This window comes from Enhydra lutris, unplaced genomic scaffold (assembly GCF_002288905.1).
Source record: "Enhydra lutris kenyoni isolate GAN:26980312 unplaced genomic scaffold, ASM228890v2 scaffoldscaffold91, whole genome shotgun sequence".
NCBI lineage: Eukaryota > Metazoa > Chordata > Mammalia > Carnivora > Mustelidae > Enhydra > Enhydra lutris.
In genome coordinates, this window is record NW_019154175.1 from 1,542,132 (window position 1) to 1,556,863 (window position 14,732).

A 14,732-nucleotide genomic window follows, 5' to 3' on the forward strand; every position below is an offset into this window, starting at 1 on the left:
AAAAAAAAAAAAAAAAAAAAAAAAAAAAAATATATATATATATATATATATATGTACATATATATATATATATATGTGTGTGTGTATATATATATGAAGCAATGCTGGAAATGAGTAAACCAGAAAAGGAATACATTTGAATAAGACTTTAAAAAGTAAATACAGAGAGGAGTCAAGATGGCGGAGAAGTAGCAGGCTGAGACTACTTCAGGTAGCGGGAGATCAGCTAGATAGCTTATCTAAAGATTGCAAACACCTACAAATCCAACGGGAGATCGAAGAGAAGAAGAACAGCAACTCTAGAAACAGAAAATCAACCACTTTCTGCAAGGTAGGACTGGCGGAGAAGTGAATCCAAAGCGACGGGAAGATAGACCGCGGGGGGAGGGGCCGGCTCCCGGCAAGCGGCGGAGCAACGGAGCACAAAATCGGGACTTTTAAAAGTCTGTTCCGCTGAGGGACATCGCTCCAGAGGCTTAACCGGGGTGAAGCCCACGCGGGGTCAGCGTGGCCTCAGGTCCCGCAGGGTCACAGAAGGATCGGGGGTGTCTGAGTGTCGCAGAGCTTACAGGTATTAGAACAGGGAAGCCGGCTACAGAGACAGAGCCGAGGAGTGACTCTAAGCTCGGGGTTACCTTGAACCGGTCGCAGGCTCGGTCAGCTCGGAGCGCGGCCGGAGGCAGGGTGACGGGAGTAAATCGGCGCTGTTCTCTGAGGGCGCACTGAGGAGTGGGGCCCCGGGCTCTCGGCTCCTCCGGGCCGGAGACCGGGAGGCCGCCATTTTCATTCCCGCCCTCCGGAACTCTACGGAAAGCGCTCAGGGAACAAAAGCTCCCGAAAGCAAACCCGAGCGGATTACTCAGCCCGGGCTCTGGTAAGGGCGGTGCAACTCCGCCCGGGGCAAAGACACTTGAGAATCACTACAACAGGCCCCTCCCCCAGAAGATCAACAAGAAGCCCAGCCAGGACCAGGTTCACCTACCAAGGAGTACAGTTTCAATACCAAGGAGAGCAGCGGAATTCCAAAGGAGGAGAAAGCAAAGCACGGAACTCATGGCTTTCTCCCCATGATTCTTTAGCCTTGCAGTTAATTTAATTTTTTTTCTTTTTCTTTTTTTTTTCAATTTATTTTTCTTCTTCTGCTAAATTTTTTAAACTTCTACCCTTTTCTTTTTTAACGTTTTTTAACTAGTTTATCTAATATATATATATTTTTTTTTCCTTTTTATTTTTTTTTTCTTTATTGGTTTTCTTTTTTTAATTGTTTCTTTTTTTTTTCTTTTCTCTCTCTCTCTCTTTTTTTTCCTTCTTTCTGAACCTCTTTTTATCCCCTTTCTCCCCCTCACGATTTGGGATCTCTTCTGATTTGGCTAAAGCATATTTTCCTGGGGTTGTTGCCACCCTTTTAGTATTTTACTTGCTCCTTCATCTGCTCTTATCTAGACAAAATGACAAGGCGGAAAAATTCACCACAAAAAAAAGAACAAGAGGCAGTACCAAAGGCTAGGGACCTAATCAATACAGACATTGGTAATATGTCAGATCTAGAGTTTAGAATGACAATTCTCAAGGTTCTAGCCGGGCTTGAAAAAGGCATGGAAGATATTAGAGAAACCCTCTCGGGAGATATAAAAGCCCTTTCTGGAGAAATAAAAGAACTAAAATCTAACCAAGTTGAAATCAAAAAAGCTATTAATGAGGTGCAATCAAAAATGGAGGCTCTCACTGCTAGGATAAATGAGGCAGAAGAAAGAATTAGTGATATAGAAGACCAAATGACAGAGAATAAAGAAGCTGAGCAAAAGAGGGACAAACAGCTACTGGACCACGAGGGGAGAATTCGAGAGATAAGTGACACCATAAGACGAAACAACATTAGAATCATTGGGATTCCAGAAGAAGAGGAAACAGAGAGGGGAGCAGAAGGTATATTGGAGAGAATTATTGGAGAGAATTTCCCCAATATGGCAAAGGGAATAAGCATCAAAATCCAGGAGATTCAGAGAACCCCCCTCAAAATCAATAAGAATAGGTCCACACCCCGTCACCTAATAGTAAAATTTACAAGTCTTAGTGACAAAGAGAAGATCCTGAAAGCAGCCCGGGAAAAGAAGTCTGTAACATACAATGGTAAAAATATTAGATTGGCAGCAGACTTATCCACAGAGACCTGGCAGGCCAGAAAGAGCTGGCATGATATATTCAGAGCACTAAACGAGAAAAACATGCAGCCAAGAATACTATATCCAGCTAGGCTATCATTGAAAATAGAAGGAGAGATTAAAAGCTTCCAGGACAAACAAAAACTGAAAGAATTTGCAAGTACCAAACCAGCTCTACAGGAAATATTGAAAGGGGTCCTCTAAGCAAAGAGAGACCCTAAAAGTAGTAGATCAGAAAGGAACAGACACAATATACAGTAACAGTCACCTTACAGGCAATACAATGGCACTAAATTCGTATCTCTCAATACTTACCCTGAATGTTAATGGGCTAAATGCCCCAATCAAAAGACACAGGGTATCAGAATGGATAAAAAAACAAAACCCATCTATATGTTGCCTACAAGAAACTCATCTTAAACATGAAGACACCTCCAGATTTAAAGTGAGGGGGTGGAAAAGAATTTACCATGCTAATGGACATCAGAAGAAAGCAGCAGTGGCAATCCTTATATCAGATCAATTAGATTTTAAGCCAAAGACTATAATAAGAGATGAGGAAGGACACTATATCATACTCAAAGGAACTGTCCAACAAGAAGATCTAACAATTTTAAATATCTATGCCCCTAACATGGGAGCAGCCAACTATATAAACCAATTAATAACAAAATCAAAGAAACACATCGACAATAATACAATAATAGTAGGGGACTTTAACACTCCCCTCACTGAAATGGACAGATCATCCAAGCAAAAGATCAACAAGGAAATCAAGGCCTTAAATGACACACTGGACCAGATGGACATCACAGATATATTCAGAACATTTCATCCCAAAGCAACAGAATACACATTCTTCTCTAGTGCACATGGAACATTCTCCAGAATAGATCATATTCTCGGTCCTAAATCAGGTCTCAACCGTTATCAAAAGATTGGAATCATTCCCTGCATATTTTCAGACCACAATGCTCTAAAGCTAGAACTCAATCACAAGAGGAAATTTGGAAAGAACCCAATTACATGGAGACTAAACAGCATCCTTCTAAAGAATGAATGGGTCAACCAGGAAATTAAAGAAGAATTGAAAAAATTCATGGAAACAAATGATAATGAAAACACAACGGTTCAAAATCTGTGGGACACAACAAAGGCAGTCCTGAGAGGAAAATATATAGCGGTACAAGCCTTTCTCAAGAAACAAGAAAGGTCTCAGGTACACAACCTAACCCTACACCTAAAAGAGCTAGAGAAAGAACAAGAAAGAAACCCTAAACCCAGCAGGAGAAGAGAAATCATAAAGATCAGAGCAGAAATCAATGAAATAGAAACCAAAAAAAAACAATAGAACAAATTAACGAAACTAGGAGCTGGTTCTTTGAAAGAATTAATAAGATCGATAAACCCCTGGCCAGACTTATCAAAAAGAAAAGAGAAAGGACCCAAATAAATAAAATCATGAATGAAAGAGGAGAGATCACAACGAACACCAAAGAAATACAGACAATTATAAGAACATACTATGAGCAACTCTACGCCAACAAATTTGACAATCTGGAAGAAATGGATGCATTCCTAGAGACATATAAACTACCACAACTGAACCAGGAAGAAATCGAAAGCCTGAACAGACCCATAACCAGTAAGGAGATTGAAACAGTCATCAAAAATCTCCAAACAAACAAAAGCCCAGGGCCAGATGGCTTCCTGGGGGAATTCTACCAAACATTTAAAGAAGAACTAATTCCTATTCTCCTGAAACTGTTCCAAAAAATAGAAATGGAAGGAAAACTTCCAAACTCATTTTATGAGGCCAGCATCACCTTGATCCCAAAACCAGACAAGGATCCCATCAAAAGAGAGAACTACAGACCAATATCCTTGATGAACACAGATGCAAAAATTCTCGCCAAAATACTAGCCAATAGGATTCAACAGTACATTAAAAGGATTATTCACCACGACCAAGTGGGATTTATTCCAGGGCTGCAAGGTTGGTTCAACATCCGCAAATCAATCAATGTGATACAACACATTAATAAAAGAAAGAACAAGAACCATATGATACTCTCCATAGATGCTGAAAAAGCATTTGACAAAGTACAGCATCCCTTCCTGATCAAAACTCTTCAAAGTGTAGGGATAGAGGGCACATACCTCAATATTATCAAAGCCATCTATGAAAAACCCACCGCAAATATCATTCTCAATGGAGAAAAACTGAAAGCTTTTCCGCTAAGGTCAGGAACACGGCAGGGATGTCCGTTATCACCACTGCTATTCAACATAGTACTAGAAGTCCTAGCCTCAGCAATCAGACAACAAAAGGAAATTAAAGGCATCCAAATTGGCAAAGAAGAAGTCAAACTATCACTCTTCGCAGATGATATGATACTATATGTGGAAAACCCAAAAGACTCCACTCCAAAACTGCTAGAACTTGTACAGGAATTCAGTAAAGTGTCAGGATATAAAATCAATGCCCAGAAATCAGTTGCATTTCTCTACACCAACAACAAGACAGAAGAAAGAGAAATTAAGGAGTCCATCCCATTTACAATTGCACCCAAAACTATAAGATACCTAGGAATAAATCTAACCAAACAGACTAAGAATCTATACACAGAAAACTATAAAGTACTCATGAAAGAAATTGAGGAAGACACAAAGAAATGGAAAAATGTTCCATGCTCCTGGATTGGAAGAATAAATATTGTGAAAATGTTTATGCTACCTAAAGCAATCTACACATTTAATGCAATTCCTATCAAAGTACCATCCATTTTTTTCAAAGAAATGGAACAAATAATCCTAAAATTTATATGGAACCAGAAAAGACCTCGAATAGCCAAAGCAATATTGAAAAAGAAAGCCAAAGTTGGTGGCATCACAATTCCGGACTTCAAGCTCTATTACAAAGCTGTCATCATCAAGACAGCATGGTACTGGCACAAAAACAGACACATAGATCAATGGAACAGAATAGAGAGCCCAGAAATAGACCCTCAACTCTATGGTCAACTCATCTTCAACAAAGCAGGAAAGAATATCCAATGGAAAAAAGACAGCCTCTTCAACAAATGGTGTTGGGAAAATTGGACAGCCACATGCAGAAAAATGAAATTGGATCATTTCCTTACACCACACACGAAAATAGACTCAAAATGGATGAAGGACCTCAATGTGAGAAAGGAATCCATCAAAATCCTTGAGGAGAACACAGGCAGCAACCTCTTCGACCTCAGCCGCAGCAACATCTTCCTAGGAACATCGCCAAAGGCAAGGGAAGCAAGGGCAAAAATGAACTATTGGGATTTCATCAAGATCAAAAGCTTTTGCACAGCAAAGGAAACAGTTAACAAAACCAAAAGACAACTGACAGAATGGGAGAAGATATTTGCAAATGACATATCGGATAAAGGGCTAGTGTCCAGAATCTATAAAGAACTTAGCAAACTCAACACCCAAAGAACAAATAATCCAATCAAGAAATGGGCAGAAGACATGAACAGACATTTCTGCAAGGAAGACATCCAGATGGCCAACAGACACATGAAAAAGTGCTCCACATCACTCGGCATCAGGGAAATACAAATCAAAACCACAATGAGATACCACCTCACACCAGTCAGAATGGCTAAAATTAACAAGTCAGGAGATGACAGATGCTGGCGAGGATGCGGAGAAAGGGGAACCCTCCTACACTGTTGGTGGGAATGCAGGCTGGTGCAGCCACTCTGGAAAACAGCATGGAGGTTCCTCAAAATGTTGAACATAGAGCTACCCTATGACCCAGCAATTGCACTGCTGGGTATTTACCCTAAAGATACAAACGTAGTGATCCAAAGGGGCACGTGCACCCGAATGTTTATAGCAGCAATGTCTACAATAGCCAAACTATGGAAAGAACCTAGATGTCCATCAACAGACGAATGGATAAAGAAGATGTGGTATATATACACAATGGAATACTATGCAGCCATCAAAAGAAATGAAATCTTGCCTTTTGCGACGACATGGATGGAACTAGAGGGTATCATGCTTAGCGAAATAAGTCAATCGGAGAAAGACAACTATCATATGATCTCCCTGATATGAGGGAGAGGAGATGCAATATGGGGGGTTAAGGGGGTAGGAGAAGAGTAAATGAAACAAGATGGGATTGGGAGGGAGACAAACCATAAGTGACTCTTAATCTCACAAAACAAACTGAGGGTTAATGGGGGGGTGTGGGGGGGTGGGATTATGGACATTGGGGAGGGTATGTGCTATGGTGAGTGCTGTGAAGTGTGTAAACCTGGCGATTCACAGACCTGTACCCCTGGGGATAAAAAGATATTATATGTTTATGAAAAATAAAATTAAAAAAAAAATAAAAATAAAAATAAAAAGTAAATACAGAAAGTTAATCTTTTCAAAAGAGGATTTACTTGGAAAATAATGAATAGGTAACCAGAGACACTTAACAGAGCTGGCAAAGAGAGGTCTGAGCATTCAGGGGCCATTGGCAAGGTCCTCTTATTCCTTTAGTTTTCCATTTTGAATATTTAAAGAAACCCAGAATTGTATTATGTGCAGTTGCACTTCAAAATATGACTTACATTTTTCTTGATACGGAAGCATCAATATCCCTACACTTAATGTGGGCCTGGTGTGGTTAGCCTTGGTAGAATTTTAAAGCTAATTTTCCAAAATGTATTGGATAAGAGGAAGAGGAAAGGGTCTGGCGAGAACTGACAAGGATTTCATGGGAAGTGAGGTCCCTAGAGGAGAAGGGGGCAGGAGGACTGCAGGATTTGTCTGTGAGTCCCGAGAGGCCGTAAAGGAGGGGCAGAGCAACAGCCTTAGAAGCTGGATTCTGGCTGTCATGCGTGTGACTGATGTGAAGGGCCATCGTTAACAGGGTTCACAGAGCCAAGGGATATGAAAAGGCAGTGACCTTTACTTTTTGAAAATTGAACCTAAGTCAAGAAGACCCATTTTGATTAATGGCCGATAAACTTTTTCCAGATGTTTTCAACTGCTCTTTGCCCAATTCAGTGATTTCTTTTCCAGTCACATTGGAGTAGTAGTATCTCCCTCTCCGTTTGCTTCACAAATACCATCTAGGCATTCTCCTTCTGTGCTTTCCCTTGCCCCACTGTGTCCCACACTGCTGCCAGTTGGAAGGGGTTTTGTTTTCATGACAGACCTCAAATCTGGAGAGATCAAGTCTGGAGTGCGAGTTTATGGTGTGCAGTAGACCCATGGGGTGGCCTGGACGGACTCCCGCCTTCTGATCTTATATCAGATATAGATATGCCTTATCTTGGCATGGGTGATGAGGGAGAGAGACACCCCTAGTTACTTGTTAACATCGGTGTGTTTTGTAGAACTAGAACCCCTGGTTTTCAGTTGGACACAAATCCACTCTGAATAAAGACCACAATGGCCGCCAGCTGTGGTAGAAGACTTTACAGACTTTCAGGTTGTGTCCTTCTCTCTCCATTTTCTGTAGCTAGAATTCTGATATGCTAATATCAGACCTGGACATATGGGTGAGGATAACGCCCTAGGGATGGCAGCTCTGAGACAGAGAGTTTCCTGGACAACTTTGTGGGACAGATCAACTGTATCAGTCTTAGACTGCTTACTCCAGGCTGTTCTATGAGAGGAAGGATAGATTTTGATTTGTGCAAGCCAGTGTAAGTGTGAGTGTTTGTTATAGTAGCTCAACTCATGGCCAAACTAGCACGTGGTGGAAGGAGGGGAGACGAATCAATGTAACTAGATATTATATATATGTAAAAACTTGAGCAGTAGGCACCCCAAACATGGGTAGATGCGGACTGTAAGGAAATTCCCAGAGGCAGCAATAGTGTCTCGATGTTAAAGCACATATAAAGCTGAGGCTTTAAAGAATGTATTAAAAGTACAAGATTTCTAGGTAATGCAACACCTGGAAATGCACTGGGGATAAAAAACAATCGCTTATCACCATAATTCAATAAATGACTGAATGCATTCCCTGGAAGGAGTGATTAAAAATCCATCCCAATACTCTTTGGCTGACCTTAGGATCAATTTGAGGATTAGCATCCCACATTTGTGGAATTCAGATTTTAAGGAGGAAGGATTAATGAATGTGTTTTCTGAATATTTAAAAAAAATACAGCATAGAACAGAAAAATTCTTCAGTTAGGAAGAGAAAGCAGTGTCTGTACTTTGCAAGTTCACAGACATATTTCAAAGCAAACAGACTGAACTCTGAGCTACACAAACAGCAGATGTGAAGGGTAGTAGTTCCACTAGATTTCCATCTCTGAGTCCACACACTTTATGAAGCGACTTTTGGTAGGCATTGAAGATGTGTGGAAGCAGAAGTTATCAGACTTTCATCATGTCTTTGGACTTCTACAGGAATTCTTGCTCCTTCTGAGAACACTAAGACATTGTCTACGTTATAGAAAGTTCAATTTCTCTAGGCAAAGATGAAGCACACTCTTTGCCTAGAATGGGTATATTATTTAATCAACTTAAATCATTAAAGCCACCTAAACCATGACTGATGTGAGGGTATTGGCCAATGCCCTCGGATGGATTGGGGATGTGCCCAGCACCCTCCCACTCAGTATGCATCCGGAAGCTCTCCTTCCTTTCAGCCTGGAGAGAGGCTGTGTCTGGGGAGGAGTGCGGAGTCTGTGTTGTCTGGGAAGCGCAGGGATGCATATCAATCCCTCCGTTTGGCGGGTAGCACAGACACACTGCCCTTTTATCCCGTCACTATGCGGGCCTTTCCTGTCCAGGAAATAAAATTCTTTACAACATCGATGGTGTTCTTAGTTACAGTAACAGCTCATAGTAGTTTGTGAAATACTTAAGAATTACAGTGTCTGCAGGTTATTTGTTTTTACTTTGCCAGGAACCACATTTAGAGTGCAGATTTTAATCCTGGTGTTTGCCACATCCTTCTGACTAATCAACAAGTAGGTGTGGGACTTCTCTCCTGGACTCGTGACAAAACAAACTCCCGAAGCTGGAAAATCTCTAGCTCTTTATTGGGGACAACGTCTGATACTACCACCGTCCAAAGAGTCAATGATCTTTCTTGATCATACAGTGTTCTCTTCATGAATATATCTCTGTACACACTCTCTCCCTACCCTCCTGGTGTTTCAATAGCACTCTTAAGGTAATAAGTTCAGATTTTGAAGAACACTCCCAATTTAGGCAGATCTGCTAATACAGTGTATTTGTTTCTGTTCTTCATTTCATTTTGCCTTAGCCTGACCCGCGTACCAGACACATCTATGTTAAAATATTCCACTTCTCAGTTCTACCTTTTTATCAACTAACTTCACCAGCCTATAGCTTTTGGTCATGGCAGAAGCAAAATCCTATCCATCGTGACCAGGTCTCTCCCTTAGGATCAAGATGAGCTGTATCTCCCCCAATCTCTCTATGTCCCTTTAGACTTCTGTTTGTAGATCACAAACCACCAAGTTTGTTTGAATTACTGCTCTTTCTCTGTTCCTTCCAGGAACCTTGCAGCCCATCTGCCTTGAACAGCCCCTTATTTCTTATGGTCCCACTTGTTCTTCACAGTGTCTCTTTCACTCAGCACACGTGCTTCTCGCTGTATTGATACACTCAAGCCTCACACTCATATGCCTACTTCCTCATGCACAGGAGCAAGCTGTGAATCAGCTTTTGCTTAGTATCACTGGGAAGATTGATCGACTGGTTTATTAATTGATTTTGCACTGTGAACATTTAAAATTCTAGTTTATATAGTATTACTCCTCTGCATGGAAATGGACAAAACTTCACATTCACTGCAGAGCCCCCAACACCACCACTGGCACGTCTCCCACTCCTGCCTTCCATACTGGTCTCAGCCCCACTCACCAGCCTTCGAGGAGACGACCACAATGCTTCCATTGCTCTGCTTCAGCATGGGCAAAGCAGCAACGCTCAGGACCACATAACTGAGGAAGTTGACTTCCATGCTTCTGTGCACGAGGTGGATATCACCACTAAATAGATTCATAGAAGTGTTGGTGATGTGGTTGAGAATAAGCATGTCTAGTCCCCCTGCAAGAGATGGCTGTGTTGAGAGAAACCATCCGGGGGGATACCTTTCCTCCCATTCTCCCCCTCCCCAAAGCTCCCTGGTGACCCTTAGAACAGAGTCCAGAAGACGAGGGAGGAGAAGCGGCCTCACCCATGAGCTTTCCAGCTTGGGCAACAAATTGCTCTGCAAAGGTCATGTTCTCCATGGAGCCAGCAATGTAGTGTGCTGAGGCTGCTCCAAGCTCCAGGCAGTGGGATACCACCTGCGGGGACATAGTAGCGATGGTGTCAGTCTTGGTTGCAGACTTTGGGGGCAATCTCTTAAGTAATGGGGGTTTAAAAGGAAGTTGCTCACAACCCTGTTTTGGTAAGAATGGTAGGGATATATGTGCACGAGTGTGAGTTCAGTGAGTATGTGCATTGCTAAGTGCCACCTGACACAATCTTGGCCCTCTGTTGGAAGTATTTCAGCGACGGTGTAAGTAAAGAAATCATCACTGTGCTGGGGTTTAAGTTCATGACTTGTGCTTATGAGTTTCTGTGAATAGATGTATGTGAATCCATTCTTGGTGTGGATGCTAGTCTCCGTGTGAGTAGCCCTAAGTTTGTGAATGTTTATATCCTTGGGTTTGTAAGTCTGAGTATATGAGAAAGCATGTGTCTGAGAGTTTGAATGGGGATGAGAATATGAATTCATGAGTAGGTACTAGAATTTTGGTCTCTGAGCACTTATCTATATATCCGTGATCCCAAATGTAAATGTGTGTGCATAGGCATGTCTGTGAGAATAGATACATAGATAGGTAGACAGATAGAGAGAGAGAGATAGATGTGTGTGTGTGTGTGTGTGTGTGTGTGTGCATAGGAATCAAAGCTTAAATGCATTCTCTTTATATTCCTGTGGGTGTTTGAACCTGTGTGTGTGTGTGTGTGTGTGTGTGTTTGTAGGTGTGTATGGCTGTGCCAGTTTCTGTGTGTTGGCATGTGTATGTGACATGTGTCCGTGGGTGCAGAACCCTCACCTTCTTTAGCGTTTCTTTAGACCTTGCTGTCACCACCACATGGGCTCCCATCTTTGCCAGATGATAGGCCATCTGTTCTCCAATCCCCTTGCTGGCCCCTGTGACAATCACTTTCTTTCCTTGGAGCATCTCTGTGAAACCCAAAAGGAAGTGAGGGCCATACCCAAGCCAGCAGCAGTCTTCCTTCCACTCTGGATGTGGACAACCTTACCTCAACGTCTAAAGATTATGAGCCCAGACCAACTTTTCTCAAACTGCAAAATCAATGAAGGAACAGTTCAAGTCTTTCATAAACATGCTCTGAAACGGAGGCTTAGGTTGATTGCTCAAAACAAGCCTTCTTGCTGTCCTTCTTACAAATGTCCATAGACGGAGGCTTCAGCTAAGACACAGGAGTTCCAGACATTTCTGGACTACCCAATTTTACTCAATTGAAATAAGACTCAAAAAGTCATCAAAACACATGTGCTCATAGAAATTCCAGGGATTTTCCCCTCACTACTATTTAGTCATCAACTCCAGAGTCCTTTCTGGTCTCCCACTTATCAGTCCCTCCTTAGAGCCCGATTATCTGCCTGTGCTGTAAATTTTGGAATTACCCTCATTTTTTGTAGGGAATCTGAAATTGCTTTCCATGAAGGGTGCCAAATAAAGCATGGACTATTTGGCAGTCTGTTGGTGACATGCTTACCCCTCCCCACACTGCTATTATCCATATCCTTCCGTGTCTGGAAAACACAGAAATACAGTCCCACCTCAGGGTTCCTCTTGTTCAGCAACTTTGGGGTTCAGGAACTCATCCTGATCCTCAGAAACCCTCCAGGCACCCCTGTGTTTTTTATCTCTTCCTCCCACATTAGATACATTGGTACTTACCTGGTCTGAATTCCTCATTCGCGGAATAGTAGTAGTAGGCCAAGAAGAACCCCAGAATGGGGGGGAGATATTTTTTCATGAAAGCCATCAGAGAGATACTTGGCCCGAGGAGTCCTGTAGGACACACAGAGAGAACCTACAGAGCTTTCTACAACCTCCTAGGCAGGCAGCAGCCTCCGAATTGTGACATCAGGGCCGGGGGAGGCTGGAGTCGTCTCCGGCAGTGCTAGCCAATTTCCCTGTCAGAGCCGTGATTGGCTTTGGGTGGGTTCCCATTCGTCCCTGGCAGCCTGTGTGGTGGATTTCATAATGGACAATGTTTACTCCATTTCATTGAGCAAGAAGAGACTTCCAGATGGCCAAGCTCATGACTGTACAGAACTGGATTCCTGAACATCCCTACCCAGGGCCCATCTTCTTCTTAACACCATTTATGCCAAGAATCAACGGCTTTTCAAAAATGGTATGTCAAAGGCAGAGAGCAAGTGTGTGCGGGACTTCTGGGGAAATGTGAGTAATAGCAAATTCAAGCCAAATTCAAGCCCAATCTCACTCTTGGCCCCACCTCCCAGTCGGAAGCAATTAAAAATAACAGCACAAAACAGAAAAATAAGCTTAAGAAAAAAAATGTGCACATCTTGGGGGGGAAAAAAAGCAAACAAGTCCTATAAGCCCCACACTCAAGTTCAATGAACAAGTATTACAACATCAAAGGGGAATGCAAGCCAGCCAGAACCCAGATGGCGGGAAACCCACAACCGGTTCAGGACTCTCAGGCAAGTGCAACGGAACGTACACTTATTACTTTAACAGCAAATAAAAGAAGAAATAGCGAGTGCCAAAAACCAAAACAAAACAAAAAGGCACTACGCTATTAAATTGGGTCTTGTAAATGCTACAGAGGAACAATATACATGAAGATGTAAGGAAGAGGGGATCTGGCCCAGGAGCAAACAGAACTGGCACCGTTGAAGCAGAATTAGCCCGCAAAGCCCACATCCAGCTAAAGACTAATCTAGTAACAATCAAAGGGCCAGAGGGGGAAACCCCTAGTAATTTAGAATTATAGAAATAACCACAGAAATATAGAAATAACCACTTTGGTATGTTTGTAGCAAGAATTCAGTAAGCAACTATCCTCCAAAAGAGAATTTAAGGTATATTATTGTTAAGTTTTTCAACTTCAAACCAACTAACCAACCATAAAAATTTCCCCATCACAGAGGAAATATAGAATTCTTCAAATTATAATTAGAGTTGAGAAAACCATGGTAGTGTTAGGATAAGAATGGGTACCCGCGTTTTGGGAGGAAGAATATGGGTTAAGGGTGGGGATCAGGGGATTCACACAAGATTAAGAGAAATTGAGTTATAACCCCAAGTACAGTGTATGGAAACATGCACTGAGTTTTCACTTCAGAGTAAGGGAAAATAATTTAAGACCCAGAGGAGATGAAATAATCTGTCAACAAAGGCTCACAGCTGTGAAGTTCACTTCCTGAAAACAATGGAGATTTGACAACTGTTGAGGGCTAGCTAGAGCTCAAGGTTTATGGAGGACAAAATAGAAAAAAAAAAAAAAGAAAGAAAATTCAAGTGGGAAATTACATTATATCCTGACAGAACTATAAGATATATATGCATAATTTTATAAAGGGCTTTATGCTGCCAAGACATGTTACAGACTAGACTCCATTTTCATCTCCAGACGGAAGGAAATTTAAAGTTGTACTTTCTTAGTACTATCCTATTAATAGCAAAATTATAGAAAACAATGAAAAGTTACTTTAAAATATGATGCTGCTGAAATGGTGAGAAAGATAGACAGAGGGGTGCCTGGGTGGCTCAGTGGGGTAAGCCTCTGCCTTTGGCTCAGGTCATGATCTCAGGGTCCCGAGATAGAGCCCCATGTCTGGCTCTCTGTTAAGCAGGGAGACTGCTTTCCCCCCCTCTCTCTGCCTGCCTCTCTGCCTACTTGTGATCTCTCTCTCTCAAATAAATAAATAAAATTAAAAAAAAAAAAGAGAGAAAGTTGGACAGACGAGGGAAGTTTTTTTTCTGATTAAAAAAAAAAAAAAAAAAAGGACTTTGGAGTGCCTGGGTGGCTCAGTCATTGGGCATCTGCCTTTGGCTCAGGTCATGATCCCAGGGTCCTGGGATCCAGCTCTGCCTCAGGCTCCCTGCTCAGTGAGAACCCTGCTTCTCCCTCTCCCACTCCCCCTGCTTGTCTTCCCTATCTCACTGTCTCTGTCTGTGGAATAAATAAATAAAATCTTAAAAAAAAAAGACTTTAAGATGCACTACAAGAAAGCATATTTAAGGAAAGCAAAAGTAAAGATAAAAGATAAAACTGTAGGGCGCCTGGGTGGCTCAGATGGTTAAGCAACTGTCTTCAGCTCAGGTCAGGATCTTGGAGTCCTGGGATCGAGTCCCGCATTGGGCTCCCAGCTCCATGGGGAGTCTGCTTCTCTCTCTGACCTTCTCACCTCTCATGCTCTCTTTCACTGTCTCTCTATAGAATCTTTTTTTTTTAAATAAAGATAAAACTGCAGGTGATAGAACATAAAACAAATCCATCAACTATTGCTGATTTTTGGCTGAACTAAAAAATGAAGTC

At 41.9% G+C, this 14,732-nt stretch overlaps 1 protein-coding gene across 3 annotated transcripts in view; it reads right to left on the minus strand.

Moving 5' to 3' along the window:
• Positions 1-14,732, minus strand: part of LOC111162366 (hydroxysteroid 11-beta dehydrogenase 1) — a 61,314-nt gene that overhangs the window by 23,891 nt on the left and 22,691 nt on the right. For 2 of the 3 annotated variants that reach the window (XM_022526741.1, XM_022526738.1), the window contains exons 2-5: positions 12,116-12,229; positions 11,240-11,370; positions 10,369-10,480; positions 10,053-10,238 (exon numbers count right to left, since the gene is read on the minus strand). In XM_022526741.1, coding sequence (XP_022382449.1) covers positions 10,053-10,238; positions 10,369-10,480; positions 11,240-11,370; positions 12,116-12,203 — 517 coding nt within the window. In that variant the 5' untranslated portion in view covers positions 12,204-12,229. Of the gene's footprint in view, positions 1-10,052; positions 10,239-10,368; positions 10,481-11,239; positions 11,371-12,115; positions 12,301-14,732 lie in introns of those variants that run through there. The other variant, XM_022526740.1, reaches the window with a different exon arrangement.